General features: G+C 39.2%; 1 protein-coding gene across 1 annotated transcript; it reads right to left on the bottom strand.

Annotated features, from left to right (window-relative positions):
• Window positions 1-8,881: 8,881 nt before the first annotated feature.
• On the bottom strand, window positions 8,882-10,709 carry LOC134209830 (ionotropic receptor 75a-like). The gene is made up of 4 exons (XM_062685855.1): window positions 10,360-10,709; window positions 9,499-9,946; window positions 9,177-9,442; window positions 8,882-9,116 (listed from the first exon to the last, which is right to left on the bottom strand). Exons 1-4 carry the CDS (start codon window positions 10,707-10,709, stop codon window positions 8,882-8,884), a joined length of 1,299 nt encoding a protein of 432 aa, XP_062541839.1.
• Window positions 10,710-16,548: the final 5,839 nt, after the last annotated feature.

The raw sequence follows: 16,548 nt of genomic DNA, 5'->3' as shown, positions 1-16,548 counted from the left end.
TATAGTTGCCACTGCCTTATAAAGGGTTAATTCAATTCGATTTATTTGCATTTCCATTCGATGTATTGCATCAACCCCACAACTCATGCTTTTGTAGCTTATTTATTTCTTTCTTCCTCTATACCATTTACACGATCCGTATATTTGTTTTCGTTTGTTCGATTAATAATCACCAGATTCCTTAGTCTCTTCCTCAATTTAAAAAAAAAACCTAAAATCTTTTCACTTCACCTTCATCAGCTGACTCTTACGATATCCTTTATTTTCCACGCTATCTTAAGCGCTCGGTCAGTCCACTAACCCTTTTACTGCCACCCCCAGTAACCCTTCCATTTCTCGAACCTTTTCCCTTCCACTGCTCTTTCTTTTTACCGTCAACTCAGCACATTCATCCAGTTCACAATCCTTCTTTCTTCTGAACGCCCTCCAAAAACTCCCGCCCCTTCACAAATTCCAAGCTGGACACTTCCCATCCCCGTCGCAACTCTTTCTTTGGACCACCAACTCTCACCCCCTACCACAAATTCCAATATTCTCACTTCCCACCCTCTTGTGCAACACAAACTTCCGAATTCCAACATCCAACCACTTCCACAAGTTCCAAAATTCCGTAGTAATCTTCCGGTACTACACACTATTTATTTCGAACTCAACTTTCAAAAAGTAATGTTGTGCTTGACAGCTTTTTTCCGTTGCGTAATTTTTTTCGCGTTCGTTCTACGTCATGGCACACTTCGAACTCTCTTGGCACTCATGACCAATGTACATGCCTTCTTATTCAGTTTATATATACCGTTAACCGATTTTAACCGATGTTAACCGATTTGCAAGATTTTTTCCCTATTCGATTCGTGTTGGGACCCGCAAGGTTTGTATCTAATCTCTAATCTAATCTCTAATCTTATACTTGCGCAGCCAATACTTGAAAGCATCCTGGAAAATAACGGTTTTCTAAATTCCGTAATTTTTCTCTTCATACGGCCAGGCCAACTACGCAGTATGTACCGCAGAGATGATTTCTAGATACTGAGCGACTTTAGTATTTGTAAAACCTTAAAGTCGATCCATACCATGAAATCGAGGGGAAAGGAAGAAAGCGTGGACCTCCCGTACCAAACGCTTCCTGTTAGTATACATAGTAATGAAATATAATATTAATGAATTTTTCGTTGGGAGCGAAGCTATTTAAAAGTTATGAAATGCTCCATTCGGCAAATGATGGTTGACGTCGTGTTCAGAATAACTACGATCACTATAAATTAGAAAAGAAGGATATCATCATTAGTAGACGGTAACGTAAGCTTCTTTCCTCGGTGACAGATGTGATGACAATTCTGAAAATAAAAGAAGTACTAGCACAACATTAGAAGATTGGTCACTTTTATTATACTCATGTTATATTTGAAATGCTTTTCCAGACTGCTATCAGAAATCAAGGAAGGTTTAATCCTTGATTCCAATCAAAGAAAAACATTACAGGGATATGAGTATTACTATTTGCGGTCGGGAAGCATCTAGGATATTGGAAGGAAGGATTAGTGTAGTATTTACTTAATGACTTATCGACAATTTCATAAGCACTACAGAATTGGAAATTGGGGAAGGTTTTCGTTGGGTCAGGATTTGCCTGTAGCTGGCAATGTGACCGTGGTAGATCTTACCCCGTAACACACCACGTAAAGGTGTCTACCCAGCATTACGGGTCTTTGGGACCCGCAAGGTTTGTATATACAAAAAGTTGGTGAATTCAACGAGGAAATGTACAAAAATTATTAAAATACAATTTTGAGTCAGCAGTTGAGGAAAACAAAACAAACGCACGGAAGTTGATCTAGAGTGCGGTGCTGCAAATAGTTCATTGAGACATTTGCAACACCCGGGCAAAGCTGGGTTTCTTTCGCTAGTTTTATCATAATTCCTCGACCGACATTGTTGTCCACGCTGAATTTTACTCTTACTTCTGGCATCTTGAGGAAGATTTCCACCGAATTGGACTGATCGCAACTATTAACTAAAATACGGCTATAGAGTATGTGAATAATTCATCCTTTGATTCTTTTGTCCAATCAGATCTCTCGCCCGCTGTTGATCCCGAACGACCTGGCGTTTCCACGAAATGTTACCGCAAAGTGTCCGATTCGGCCGCATGACTAACACTGTTTATACAAACCGGGCAAGTGTTTCTTTTGTGGAACATGAATCCACAACCGGATCTTCATCACTATATCCTTCTTTAGATTCACTTCCGTCTAAGTCATCATAAGTGACCGGAGCTAGGAAATATTGTCTATCATTAGACATGTTGCCTACAATTTTATCAGTGTTCGTGCAAACACAAACCAGAATTTCAGAAACATCTATGATTTACCTAAAGTACAGATTTTTTTCACATTTCACCTTGATTTGTTGGGTTTCCACATAAATGGAGAAGAAGGCAAGTAAATAAACGACCTTTCACTGAGCTGGCTTCTCTTTCTTTCCCACAAATATTGATGTAAGGTACCCCGGGGCAAGTGGGACCTAAAAAAACGTTAGTTTAGCAAAATTGTTAACGCATACTTAGAAAACAGGGTATTTCAGGACATTAACCACGGATACAACATTATATGCGTCCGTTGTTGAAGTGTAGACGTGTTGTAAGCCATTTATTCAGTTACAAAAAATATTGGTAGTGACAGATATAAATTTACCTGTGGACCCACTTACCCCTTAAAACGGGGCAAGTGGGACCTATTCTGCTCTATATGGCCGAACGAAACTAATTTGAAGAATGTAGATATAATGTTCATGTCATTTCTGAGTCGTAGTATTGCAGATCAAGGATGGAGGTTTATTGCTTGTTAGACTTTTGTTTTTGCAACAAGAAAGGGATTACAATTAGCAGATATAAAAACAAGACAACAGCCGGTTTACTGTTTAATTGCAGCTGTTGCCTGGCTTTCCATTAGCTTCCTTTCTTACCAAATGTGTTAGATGGGAAGGATAAGCAAATCTTTGTTCACTTTCCGAATGAATGTTTCTCTCTTCTCTGTATATATACAGAACACAAATTATTAAACAAATTAGAACTTCAAAAGGAAAGTTTTTATTCAGGCGATGCGCAGTGTTGTAAATTTAGAACGAAATGGCCAATTCATGTGTTGAGTACTTCATTTATCTGAAAAACTGTAAATCTGATACGAAGTTAGAAAATAACAAAACAGAAGAAAAACCTTTTGATCTATTGTAGAATAAATAGTCTATTTATAATCTGATGCACTGTAAACGGAAATTTTCGCATAGTTAAAACCATTGCTCTTTTCCATGCGGGAGATAAGTTTCAGAAAATAAAATTCGTATTTGGTAAATCAACTGTATATTACTTCTTAACATCGAAACCAACGATATCAACTGCATTTGATTCAGTCCATATGATATATGAGTGTCGATGTTATTTTTTACTAGACAACAATCTAAAAACAGGTAAAATGGCTCTATCGGAAATGTTGTTCAAATATGTCCCACTTGCCCCATGTATGTTATAACTTAAAGGCAAGTGATAATTGCAGATTTTGGCTTAAATCAAACTTTTAAATAATTTACAATGTCACACAATTATTTAATTGCTCAAAATATTCACTTTCTACATCAATGATGAATTTAGAAACGAATATTTTGTTGGAAATCAATTGAATTAAAATAAAGGTAATAGCTTTTCGCGGTAGTTTAAAGTCATGATTAAGCAATACCATTAGTATGGTGCCGCAAATGGTTTTGATTTCAAATATTTTTGTGTCAGGTGAATTCGTTGATAGTTCTGCTTCATCTTTCTAGAACATTGTTACCATTAAAAACGTTCACCGATTAATCGGCAGCCATAGTACCCACTTACCCCGTATTTTCACTTGCCCCGGGGTACCTTACAACTTACTTAGTATGCCCATCTGTACCGGGCGTGAGTATTTTGATCACACGTACTGCACTGCCTTTTTAGTTTAGTCACACTTTTTCGTACCATTCATTGTTTACGGCTATCAAATTGGCTGATGTCATCTTCCAAAGGCCCTTGTTTCGAAAAGGTACCATATCCTCAGATGCCGCATGTTTGACTTGAGACACACTACGATTCTCCAGTTAAAAAACAAATTGAGATTGAAACTTTCATCCGCCAAATCTGAAAATCAAAACTCACAGAGAATGACGGTAAGGGCTGCAACATAGAAAAACAATCACGACCACTCTTCCCTAGAAGCTTTTTGGTTTGATAAATAAAAACATAATTAAAGATTGTAATTTTTTTTATCTTCTTATTCTTATTATTGGCGTTACATCCCAACACTGGGACAGAACCGCCTCGCAGCTTAGTGTTCATTAAGCACTTCCACAGTTATTAACTGCGAGGTTTCTAAGCCAGGTTACCATTTTTGCATTCGTATATCATGAGACTAGCACGATGATACTTTTATGCCCAGGGAAGTCGAGACAATTTCCAATCCGAAAATTGCCAATCCGAAAATCTTGAAAGAAGGCTTCTTCCGGGCCTCTTGGAAGGAGGCTTCCAAGTTTCTTAATAGGAGGCTTTCAGACCTCTTGATAGGAGGCGTTCGAACTCCTTAATGCGAGGCTTCCGGGTATCTTGAAAGAAAGCTTTCGGGCCTCTTGAAAGAAGGCTTCCAGGCCTCTTTAAAGGAGGCGTCCGGGCCCATTAAAACGAGGTTTTCGGGCATTTTTAAAGCAAGCTTTCGGGACACTTGAAAAAAGGCTTCCGGGTCTCTTGAAAGGAGGCTTCCTGGCCTCTTGAAAGGAGGCTTTCTGACCTCTTGAAAGGAGGCTTCCTGGCCGCTTGGAAGGAGGCTTCCTGGTTTCTTGAAAGGATGCTTCCTGGCCTCTTGAAAGGAGGATTCCTGGCCTCTTGAAGGAGGCTTAATGGCCTCTTGAAAAAAAGGTTTCCGGGTCTCTTGAATGGAGGCTCTAAGAAGTAGGCTCACGAGCCCCTAAAAGAAGCCTTCCCGACCAGTAGATAGTAACAGATTTATATCAGAGCTTGTTATTCTGTTATAGCAGTTTTTTATAACAGCGGTTGTTATAAATCATGTACCATTAGTAGTTAAAATAACAAAAATTGTAACAAAATCTCTTCTAGTTTTAACAAAAATATTACTAAATATGTTATCAATTGAACAAAAATATAACTCAATATTTTACATAAAAAGTAGTGAAAATAGCTTATACTATAACAAATTATGTTATTGAAAAGATTATGAATATCCATAATGTAGGCAATTACCTTTGTCCAACTGGTTCAAACTTGAATGTGCTTAGGTTCAAGTTATACTGAAGGTGGTACCTTCGTTTTTTTCCAATTCCTGTCTACCAAAAATGTAGGCAATTTTTGTTTTCGGTAAAAATAAACATAACACATTATGTTATAATCATGTTATGACGATCATGAAGTTTTCTTTCCTCCATCTTTGACAGAAAAGTTATAATAAAATTATTGCAAGTTTTGTTATTTGTAACACATATTGATATAATTGTGATAAAATTTTGTTATGACTAACTGGTCGGGTTCACAGCCTTTTGAAAGGAACCTTTGAAAAGCGACCTTCGAGCAGCTTGGAAGAACGCTTCTGAGAAGCGTAGAAATATGCTTCTAATCTTCTTGCAACGAAACAACGGAGCTTTTCGAAATAAAACCTTCATGTCTCTCAAACGAAGGCTTCCGAACCTTCAAATTCTAGATTTTAGTTAAGAAGCATTTTCTTAACATATTCTTCAACAATTTGGTGTTAAGACGAGCTCGGTGATCTAGTGGCTATCACTTCTGCCTTATAAGCAGGAGGTTGTGGGTTCAATTCCAGGCTCGTCCCTTTCCTACTTTGAATTTCTATCTTAGTTCTATCTGTGTTTCACATCCTATCAAAACGATTCCTACTGTTATAACCTTCCACATAATCCCAAAACCATCCGTGGCACCTATGAGAGGTCGTAGAGTCGTAGAGTTCTCTGCATCTTTCTTAAGTAGGTGTTCAACTAACCATCCTTCCCATTCCTCAGCATTCGCAAAGACGTGGCCAGGACAGATCTCGACTATTGGAGAGTGCATTGCTTCCATCTAAGAGATAGGGTTAGTCCCAAATCAATATCTGTGGTAACGGATGACAATGATGCCACTCTCATACAATAGTCTTGGCGTGTACCACCTACGAATTTGTGCGAATTGCTCAATGCTAATGCTAATGCTAATGCTAATATTCTTCAACAATTTGGTGTTGTAGTTGTTGGTTGTGGAGGTCAGGATTCAGTTGGCTTTGATTTACTGATCGCTATGCATATTAGGTACAAGACAAAGTTTTGATATACAAAATACATAATTATCAAAACATTTTCAATATGTCTTGATTGGACATTACGCATTTTTTCCGAGGTACCCCCTGCGGCTACCAAAGGTACCCCCAGGGTATCCCCCAAGATGTACTCCAGATTGAGAACCGCTGTTCCAAGAAATCCTCCTGAGACTCAAACCAGGAATTTCATCGTGAATGTCTTCAATAATTAATTTAGGAAATTCTTCAGGGAATCCTTTCGGATACTCTTACGAAAATTCCTTCGGAAATTCTTCCACAAAATAGAGCTTCCCGGAGCAGTTCTTAGAGGAATTTTCTGCAGAATAGCTGAACCCTGAAACGAACTCCCGGATAGTTCTTGAAGAACTTTTCGGGGGAACTTTTAAAGAGATTTCTGAAGGAGTTCTTGAAGTAATTTCCGGCGGATTTTTTTAGAGAATACTTGGAGGAATTTTTGGAGGAAAAAGTAGGAGAGTGTCTAAAATAATATCCGAGATTATTGTTTTATGATATTGCTGCGAATTCCTGGAAAAAAAATTACGGAAAATCCTGAAGGTCACTTTGGATGACCACATTTTAAGGAAAGTACCCGCAGAATTCTTGAGAAATGCTGCAGGATCTTCCGGGAGAATTCCAGAGGAATTTCAAGTTTTGACGAAATTTTCGTAAGAATTTCTGGAGAATTTGCCAGATGAATTTGCAAACGAATATTGCAAGAAATTTCCGGGAGAATTTCCGAAGACAAAAATCCGGGAACAATTTTCCGAGGGAATTTTTGGATGAATTTTCGGAATAATTCCCAGGGCGTGATGGTGGCTATCAAGGGCTTCCACGTGATTTTCTGAAGAAATTCAAACGGTATTTCTGGAAAGATCTCGAAATAATGAATGAAAAGATTTTGGTGGAATGCCTGGAGTAGCTTTAGAGAGAATGTCAGGAGGAGTTTACATGGGAATTTCAAAATGGTTTTCTGGTGGAAGTTCTTGGAAAGAGATGTGGAAATTTCGAAGAGAATTCCTAAGTGAATTGCTGATGAAATTACCGAGAAAATGAAATTTCAAGAGGATCTTCCGGAGGAATTCCTGAAGAAACTTCTAGAGGAATTCTCGGAGAAACATTTGGAGATATTCCTGGAGAAACTTTCGGAGGAATTCCTGGAGGAACATCCGGATAAATTTAAGAAAATTAGTAATACATACACGAAATTGATCCACGCCGCCGCGAATCACCAGCGGCGTGACACCAAGCCACCGCCACTGGCTGAAAATGATCTATCATGCTTCACCGTCGATAAAACTTCAATCGGTGCACAGGTCTAGATAGAATATCAAGGGAAATTCTGTATGGAATTTTCGACCAAACTTCCAAGTTGTCCCAGGTACAGCCCTTGGGAGAAACCACTACTCCAGATAAACGTCGTCGAAAATCTCAGTAAAACTTCTCAGAGCAAATTTTCAAGCAAATAAATTTATCCTCATTTAAGTAATGCTGCTAATTTGTTTTTCAAGAAAAAAAAATTGTCACTGGCAAGTGGATAAAAGGAGATAAACTTTTGTAAACTGAATTAAACAGTAACAGATGTTGTCGCAAATTCCATTTTATGAATCTAATTCCCATGATGGAGTTAATTTACTCCTCCGGGAAATATTCTCCGGTACATCAGTTGAATTAATACATGGGAAAGGGTTCTAGAACTGGAACTAATTCCTTTATAGAAAATCATTCAATCATTGTTAATAATACTCTTTCGAATGATCGACTGTTTATTGTTATTTTAACTCAAAACGGCTACGCAGTCTTTAAGGATTAAAACAAGATTTATATTTGTCCGTCGTTTCGACACGGGGTTGGTGTCTTCATCAGGGGAAAAATATTATGTTTGTTCCTTGTCTAATGTTTATAATATTTTTCCCCTGATGAAGACACCAACCCCGTGTCGAAACGTTGGACAAATATAAATCTTGTTTTAATCCTTAAAGACTGCGTAGCCGTTCTGAGTTAAAAAAAAAAATTAATAATACTCTTATGCCGATACATACTCACGCATGTGCGTGTGCGAACGCTTCCAAGACAAGAGAATTCCTCTTACTGATATTCTGCTTTATGAGTGCTTGGACGCGCTCCGCATCGCTCGATGCGTCAATTTGTCATCGCCCTTCGAATATGTAATCAGCTGTTTCAGGTGTTCCTTGAACTGTTTGAAATAATAATATAATATGTGTTACTTTATTCGTTATAAGCTCACGATTGTGTTTAAATCAGATGTGAAATTATTATGCAGCATATGAAGGGCCCCACACATGTGCCATGATCAAAGCATATTCAATTTTTAACTAAAATCATACAGAAAATTGAACGAATTTTTTTTGTTGGTGTACGTACTATCAAGGTAAAATGTACGTACAATCAAGAGTAGGTATTATCGAGGGTACGTATTATCTTGGGTACGTACTATGGTATGCCTGTATCGATTTATGACTAATACAAATATTTGGGTCCTTAAAGGTTAAATCTGTATATTGTTCACAACTATCGGTCAGTACATCTGCGCTTATTCACACCGTTGAAACACTCGACCCCAGACGACGTCCGATAGCGTGGAAAAGCCCACGCTCCAAAGCGAATGCGAAGAATGCAGCAACGGTGCCAGCCATCAGCAGCAAAAATATGGGAGACGCTCCCTCTAGAGTGACGCTAGAGACCACACTTGTAACTAGACACTCGGGTTTCTTGGTAATCCACAACTCGGCAAACCGATTGAAAACTCCCACTTCACGTAGCCGGGCTAGTCTGTAAAAGTAGAATTGCTGACCATCAATTAGTAATTGGATTTTGTGGTTTCATCCTAACCTGATGTTAAACAACTTGCGGAAGGGAGAGTCTTTCCTAATTAGAAATCCTACCCACTGTGGGGGCATCACTTCAATCTCGTTAAGGTCACACATTTCGCTAAAATCATACGAATTGCGAATGGTATTGTAGGCAACCATTCTATCACAGTGGTAAGCATGGGTTGCAGCTCGGACCTTTTCTATGCCTTGAATAGGACTCATATGCAAATTTTCAGCGAGAGGTTTCTTCTCCATTAAGTTGTGCACGTCAGAGTGATTCGATCTCTGGAGTTGTAATAACTTGTAACATTACCAAGTAGAAAAAATTAATAAGAACTTACCATGAAGAAATCCTCCGCCTCCACGGTGCCATCAACACCAATTATCATTTGACTATCAGCCAGCTGTGTCAAGGTCCTAATATTGGACATCTGTGGTCCCTGCATCAGAATGGAGAAAAAGCCAGAACTGTAATAGTTGAACACCACAATCGAACAAACGAAAAGCATCATCTGTGACAGGCGACCCGGTGAGCTCCGATTGATGAATTCATATCCTTCCTGGCAAAAGTTGGCCAACGATTCCGTACACATGGTAAACAAAGAATAATGCTCGTGGTACTCGCCATCCCGCTCCAGCTGTTCCTCTACCACGAAGTTGATCTTCACGGCAATGGCTCCCAGCACGATGGTCAACGCAACTGTGATCCACGTTTCCATGGCAAATGGCTGCGTGAAAACATTATTCGTGAGGCTTTTGCTCACTGGTGTTCGGAAAATGAAGGTGGATCTGCAAAAGAATGAGCCTCACTATTATAAACATGAAACATAAAGCGACGATAAAATAATAATAGCGAATCATGCTCAACCCTAGAATGGAAGATATAGGGTTGAGCGCCAATAAGTTCTCATGCAACACTCATATGTGGTAACAATTTGAAGGGTGTCTATACTTATAAGCCATGAAGTTCTGCAGGCACGTCAATTCATTCGCATCAAGGCTCATCACTCCGGAAACAAATACATCCATTTGTTTATCTCTAACAGTCTCAAAATTGCTTTTCACTGATTCATTTCCCTGATTTTGACCAAAGTTATCGAACTCAAGTCTGAAAAAATCACAAGAGTTTGAAAAGTGAATACTAAGAACAAATCCAGTACCGGAAGTTTAGATTAGCTTCGAGTGCCCTGATCAACATGTACCCTATACGGGCAGCGACATCCATTTCAGGCTGTTTGTACGATTCAAAGAACTCTACAATTTGTCCAACAATGCTACTCGTAGATGGAAACAACTGCGATTCTATTGCAATCTTTAAAGTAATATCGGACAGATTGCCGCGTCTCTGGTACTTCGTATTATTACCAAGCATACTATCCTCAAAGGCAACATGTCCTTCCGTACCAACAAGAATTTTCCGATCAAACGATATCTGGAGGTTACCTCCGTGAGGTCGTCCGTTGTTGAATATGTCGTACAGGCTTAAACTATCATCGATTTCCTTCGAGAGTATTTTGATTTCAGCATCCACAAATATATTCAGATCTTCCATTTCTAGTAGCACTGAACCATTAATATGTCTATCAAGCATTATCCAAGATGTCGACGATGTAAAACATCGTCTATCAGCGCACTTTTCCAAAAAAAGTTTATAAATTAATTTAAAAAAAGATTAAGAACAATTAATAGAATACTACCTCAACCATCAGTGGTTTACTCATTGGACATCCATATTCCAAGAAAACACCCAGATTCGTTGGCTGCCTCCTGTAAATCTGATTTGCTACATGCACCACATCCAACGTCCCATCATTCAGATCAACAAATTGGACGAATTTCGCCACACTGGACAAATTGGCAATCAAGTATTGATTATCTGCAACATACAGACCCAAACAATATGAATATTCCGTTCAGTTCCTTAACATCTTGATACATATCAGAGCTCTATGTAATAGCCTCAATTGAAATGCCATTAACCTGTCGAGCTCCAGCAGTTGAAGATAGTGACATAATTGAGCCGCGTCGCAACCGAGAAGTAGCTCATCAAGAAGTTGATAACGAAACTGGGTTCAAATAGAACTGACATTATGCACTGGCGGAAGTGTAGTAGTCGAATTGATGCACTTTTCTTTTGAACCAAGTTTATATCCTAATCGAGATTGAGACGTGGGTTTTAGCGACGTGAATTAGTTATGTGGAACGATATGTAAAGTACGACAGGTTAAGCATTGTTTGATTGCGTAAATTGCCTAATTGCACTTAAATAGTTTATATTTGTTTCATCTCCTTTCATCTGGAAGGCCATCTTCTTTGACAACAATCATCGTTTCGAAGTCGACGATACTCCGACTGCGTGTCTACTTAGTGCGTGGATGTAGGCCACCATTTCCAGATTTCCCAGAGAAGAGTTATTGTTATCGATCCAGTCGATTCCCTGGAACATTCAAGAGATCGGGCTCAAGAAAGAAAGTACGCGGAGTATGAACTAAAAGTTCATTCTTTCGTCCACACGGAAGTCGGCTATTCCATCCTGGTACTGTTGTGAAACAAATTTATTTATTTATTCAGGAGCAGGGAAAGTTCTTTTTTTGAATTAAATAATTAAATAAATAATAATATAATAATTAAAGTTTTAAAATGAAGCTCTTTAATTTATTAAACTTTTACTCCAGAGAGCGCAAAAGCTCCTCATCTTCTCTACCAACAAAATAATACATTTCTCATGTCAGAATTACCTTATATCTAAAAATATCGTAAACGGAACAGTAAACGGAAAATATTTTTCTTGATGGGGTAACGAGGTAGTGGAGGTATTAGTAGGTCAAGAAAAGAAGATTTTTTTTAAATTCATAATTATGGGACATTTAATGTTTTGATACTTTAACCAATAGATAAACTAATAAATTTGTTTACAAAAATAAAATTGGTGTCATTTAACATCAACAACTTCCAAATATCGCTTGTATAACTTATAGTACACTGTTCCTTTAGTGGCGGTAAAAATTAATTTTGGTTCTCATAGTGATGCTATCCATTAATTTCTTATGAGACTCGCCACTATTGGTGCAGTTGCACCACTATAGGTGCAAGGGAGTCAATTTTATTAAGGAAAATCGTTGTTTTCAATAGTTTTCCAAGCTGAATCTTAGGATAAATTGTATTTGACAGGATATTTAAAGCACGACGCATCAACTGAAACCATCGTAAAGTGTATAATTATGAAAAATCTCATTAAAACCCCACTATCTCCACTATTGGTGGTACCTCCACTAATGGTACGGTTACCCTAGTATACCTAGACAAATTAAAATCAAAAATATTGAAACACAGATTCGACACATGCCCAATAAAGAAGAGATAAGGCCATAGTAAGTCTTTGTAGCCGGTATGTTTGCCCAATTCTCGGGTACTTATTCAAAGGGACGTATGTGATTTTGTAAACAAAGATTCAAACGTCGATTTGTCCAATCTGATAGCACTACCACGCAAACCATCACCACAGACAGGTAGGGGAAGCCTTCGGCTACCTGTTGATGGTGTTGGTTTGCGTGGGAGTGCCATCAGATTGGACAAATCGACGTTTGAATCTTTGTTTACAAAATCACATACGTCCTTCTGAATAAGTACCCGAAAATTTCTTCAATTGCTTTACAGTGACAAGGCACACGAAAATGGCTACAATACTAAAGCTATGTCCATTTAGAATCCGGAATAATAAAATCAACTGTATCTCGGTAACGGATTGACGTACAAATAAGGTTAATACATTAAAAACAAGGGTAATTAACTGTACTTAAAGGAAAAAATATTGATACAAATCATTTCTTCTTGTTTCTAGTGAAAATTCGCACCTTCTTCTTTATTCGTCTCATTTAAAGTTGCACACCTCCGGAGTCAACTTCCATGGCACATTTGTTCCACATGTTGGTCATCTGAGTCGCGTCCCGAGCTGTTCTTCCACTTTTCTTGAGCTTCCGCTTCATTACCGCCCAAAATGTCTCGATGGGCTGGAGCTGTGGGCAGTTGCGTGGATTGAGGTTTTTTTTCGATGAAATCTTCGTAATTACCGCCTTACCCCTGGATGACTTCCCGGCTGTAGTGGCAACTCGCCAAATCTGGCCAAAACTTCACGGGACCTTTATGGACTTTATGGAAGGTAGACCGCGGTTTTTGAGACATTCCTTCTTGTACAGCTTCGAGTCCATCGTCTTATTCGTCACAAACACTTAGGTCTTTGCTCCACAGCTGCATATTCCTTGCCAAAATCATCTTCGCAGGAACTACTCCTCGTGCCGTCGCCATGTCTGGCTGCCTGATGACGACTGACAACTTGTTCTTTTTCTTTTTTTAACTATCATTTATTTGGAAGGCTCATTTGACGTAAAGCGTTACGGAGCCGGAATCATGTTTTTTGATGTAGGACTTACGTCTTTCTTTACTATACTGGGTGTCATTTAGATTTTTGGAAATCGAGAGCGTAACGCTGAGAGGGAAAATTTCGAACGTTACTAGCGCCTTTATCTTTCGATGGATTTTTAAGATTCATATATCAATCTACTCGGACACACTCCAGCAATTCGCCAACTTCGTTGAAACTTAAGATTTTTAACGATAAGCTATTGAAAATTTCAATTCTTGTCAATGCCAATAATAATTTCATATATAATCAATCTCGTGCATTCCTAACACGGACATCAGAATGCATTGCCACGTGCCTTCGGATCCACCGGAAAATTTTCTTTGTGTATAAAAGCAGCTGTGCCTTCCGTGTGCTAGTCATTACATTACAGTTTGTGACAGCAGCGCGTACGGACGAGCTTTTTGTTTGCGCATATTTTTCTCGTTCGTTTGCATGCTTACGTACACAGCATGAAGTCCCCAGCGGGAGAGCTGCCGGTGGGTCTGCAAGTATGCATGAAAAAAGAGGACGAATTTATTTGTCAATCTTCGCTTGATGATGGTCGGATGCAGTGGTGTCGGTTGCGATGGTTGCGATCGATGCAATCGCCCATCGCATCGCTCGGATTTCACGGCTAATGGCCGATGATGGCTGAGGCTGCGATGGCAGCGGTGGTGGATGAAGAAGAATAAAATTAGCCCAGAGATTGGTCTGTTCATCCAGTGAAAGTTATTGATTTCATAATCCACATCATCCTGGGATAAGAACGAGTCATGACATATGACTGACCATATGTTAAGTTGTGGTTGGTACTAAACTACACGTACATTCAAACAGGGTTGTACTATAACAGTTCTGATTCCCCAGCAAAAACGAAGCAACGAAATTGGTGCTGTATTTCTTTGTTTGGCGATAAGATGAATATATGTTCAATGAGATGGAAAACGGGACAGTTCCCATTAAAAAGCACATTTTTCCCAAGCCTGAAAATTTTAATAATAGAATTTTTAAACTTTAAACTAAGAAATCTATAAATGCCCTACATTTGCTAGAGTAAATTAGGGCTGAATAGTTAGAAACAAAGCAATTCTGATTATGTATTTAATAATTAGTTTTATTTCCAAAAGTTTTGAATAAACAAATTGCTAATAATTCTACATAGCATACGTTTATACAAGTCCTACGTCTTCTCGCGGTTATGTTTCAAACATTAACCATTGCTCGTTTTTTAATACAGTTTTTCATGATTCTTATACGATAATGTTAGTTTTGGGTAACCGAAAGACTCGCGGTTTGGTCGAGGTTAGGGAATACAATTATACAATAGGAAAGGAAGGGAATTTAGGGTGCTTAATTATTTACAATGCTGATGTTCAGGCAGTTGAAATCCTTGGCAATGTTTCACATCTGTAACGAGACAAACAATTTTTTGGGAGACAGCAACGGGAGGAAGACATACGAATTGGGTTTAACGGAAGACAACAGGAGGAAGATATTCGTAAGGGATTACGACAGCAAAAGGGATGGATGGACGACGATTATAATCTAACATCAGCAACTTTCAAAAACTGGTGGACAAGGGACATGTATTAGAGATCAAGACCCGCCAACACCTCCCTAATAGGCTTTGGCTGCTTTCCTCGGACTCGAAGATGTTCAGTTAGCGCAGATCTGGGGCCACGATGCTCCTCGCACGCCCACATGACATGGTAAATGTCCTGATAATCTGCGCTGCAAACACAGAGATTGCCTTCTGAGTGCCCCACTCGAAAAAGATGTGCATTTAAAGAGTAGTGATTGGACATTATACGATATATGGTTCGAATGAAGTCTCGTCCCAATTTCAATTTTTTGAACCATGGCCGCTTCGACACCTGTTGACGAATTGAATACAGCCATCTACCCATCTCCCCATCTGTCCATTTTTGTTGCCAGCTGATCAAGGTTTGCTGACGAACTAATGAGAAAAATTCATCGAAGGTGATTTGCCGATCGTAAATATCACCTTCCATATGGCCCACCTTAGCCAGAGAGTTCGCTTTCTCATTTCCCGGGATCGAGCAAGGAGAAGGTACCCAAGCCATGGTGATTCTGTAAGACCTTTGTGATAAAGCACTCAAAGCTTTCCGTATTCCATTCATAAGATACGCTTTGTGCTTAGCCGGTTTCATTGACCGAAAAGCCTTCAAGGAACTTAGACTGTCGGTGAAGATGAAAAAGTGGTCAGGAGGTAGAGATGCGATTTGCTCGAGTGAGTAGTGTATAGCTGCTAGCTCAGCAGTATACACGGAACAAGGCTCTTTGATCTTAAAGTAGGCGCTATGAAAAACGTTGAAAACACCGAAACCAGTGGAGTCATCAATTGTTGACCCGTCTGTGAAAAAGCTTTTCTCCTCACTGGCGTGCCCGTATTTGCTTGCAAATAATGGAGCTCCGCACGCAGGAAGTCTGGTATTCCATGAACCTCCTGCTTCATGGACAGATCAAAAATTACAGAGGAACTGAAGGAGTCTAAGAAGCTAGCACGATTGGTATCTACCGAACAACGCAGTCATCCGCAAGCTGTCTTAACGAGCAAAAGCCCCCTTAATGTCCAAAAACACTGAGCCCAATTGCTCTTTTTTAGCGAAAATAAGCTGAATTTCTGAAGAAAGCAACGCAAGACAGTCGTTCGTTCCCTTGCCCCTGCGGAAACCAAATTGTGTATCTGACAACAACCTCTTCGATTCAACCCATTTGTCTAGCCGGAAGAGAACAGCTTCCGAAGACGATACGAGTTACAATCCGACGCGGGTTTTCCGGGCTTCTGGATGGCTATCACCATCACTTGTCTCCAACTGATTGAACAAGCTCAATAAGCGCCTCTTCGCGACGTCTAGGAGGTTTTTGAGTAAATTAAACTTGATTCTATCCATCCCAGGAGCGGAATTGTTACACGAAAGGAGAGCAAGCGAGAATTCAATCATCATAAAGGGGCGATCCATATCAT

Source organism: Armigeres subalbatus, chromosome 2, assembly GCF_024139115.2.
Source record: "Armigeres subalbatus isolate Guangzhou_Male chromosome 2, GZ_Asu_2, whole genome shotgun sequence".
In the NCBI taxonomy this organism is placed as follows: Eukaryota; Metazoa; Arthropoda; class Insecta; order Diptera; family Culicidae; genus Armigeres; species Armigeres subalbatus.
Note: the sequence above shows the minus strand (reverse complement) of the source record. Positions and strands in the feature narration are given on the sequence as shown.

Coding starts and splice junctions, on each gene's coding strand:
- LOC134209830 (XM_062685855.1), bottom strand. CDS start 10,709: ATGGAAGATCTGAATATATTTGTGGATGCTGAAATCAAAATACTCTCG. Junction 9,947..10,359: donor GATGTCGCTGCCCGTATAGG/GTACATGTTGAT, acceptor ATTCTTTTGCAG/ATCCACCTTCATTTTCCGAA. Junction 9,117..9,176: donor CGCAAGTTGTTTAACATCAG/GTTAGGATGAAA, acceptor CTACTTTTACAG/ACTAGCCCGGCTACGTGAAG.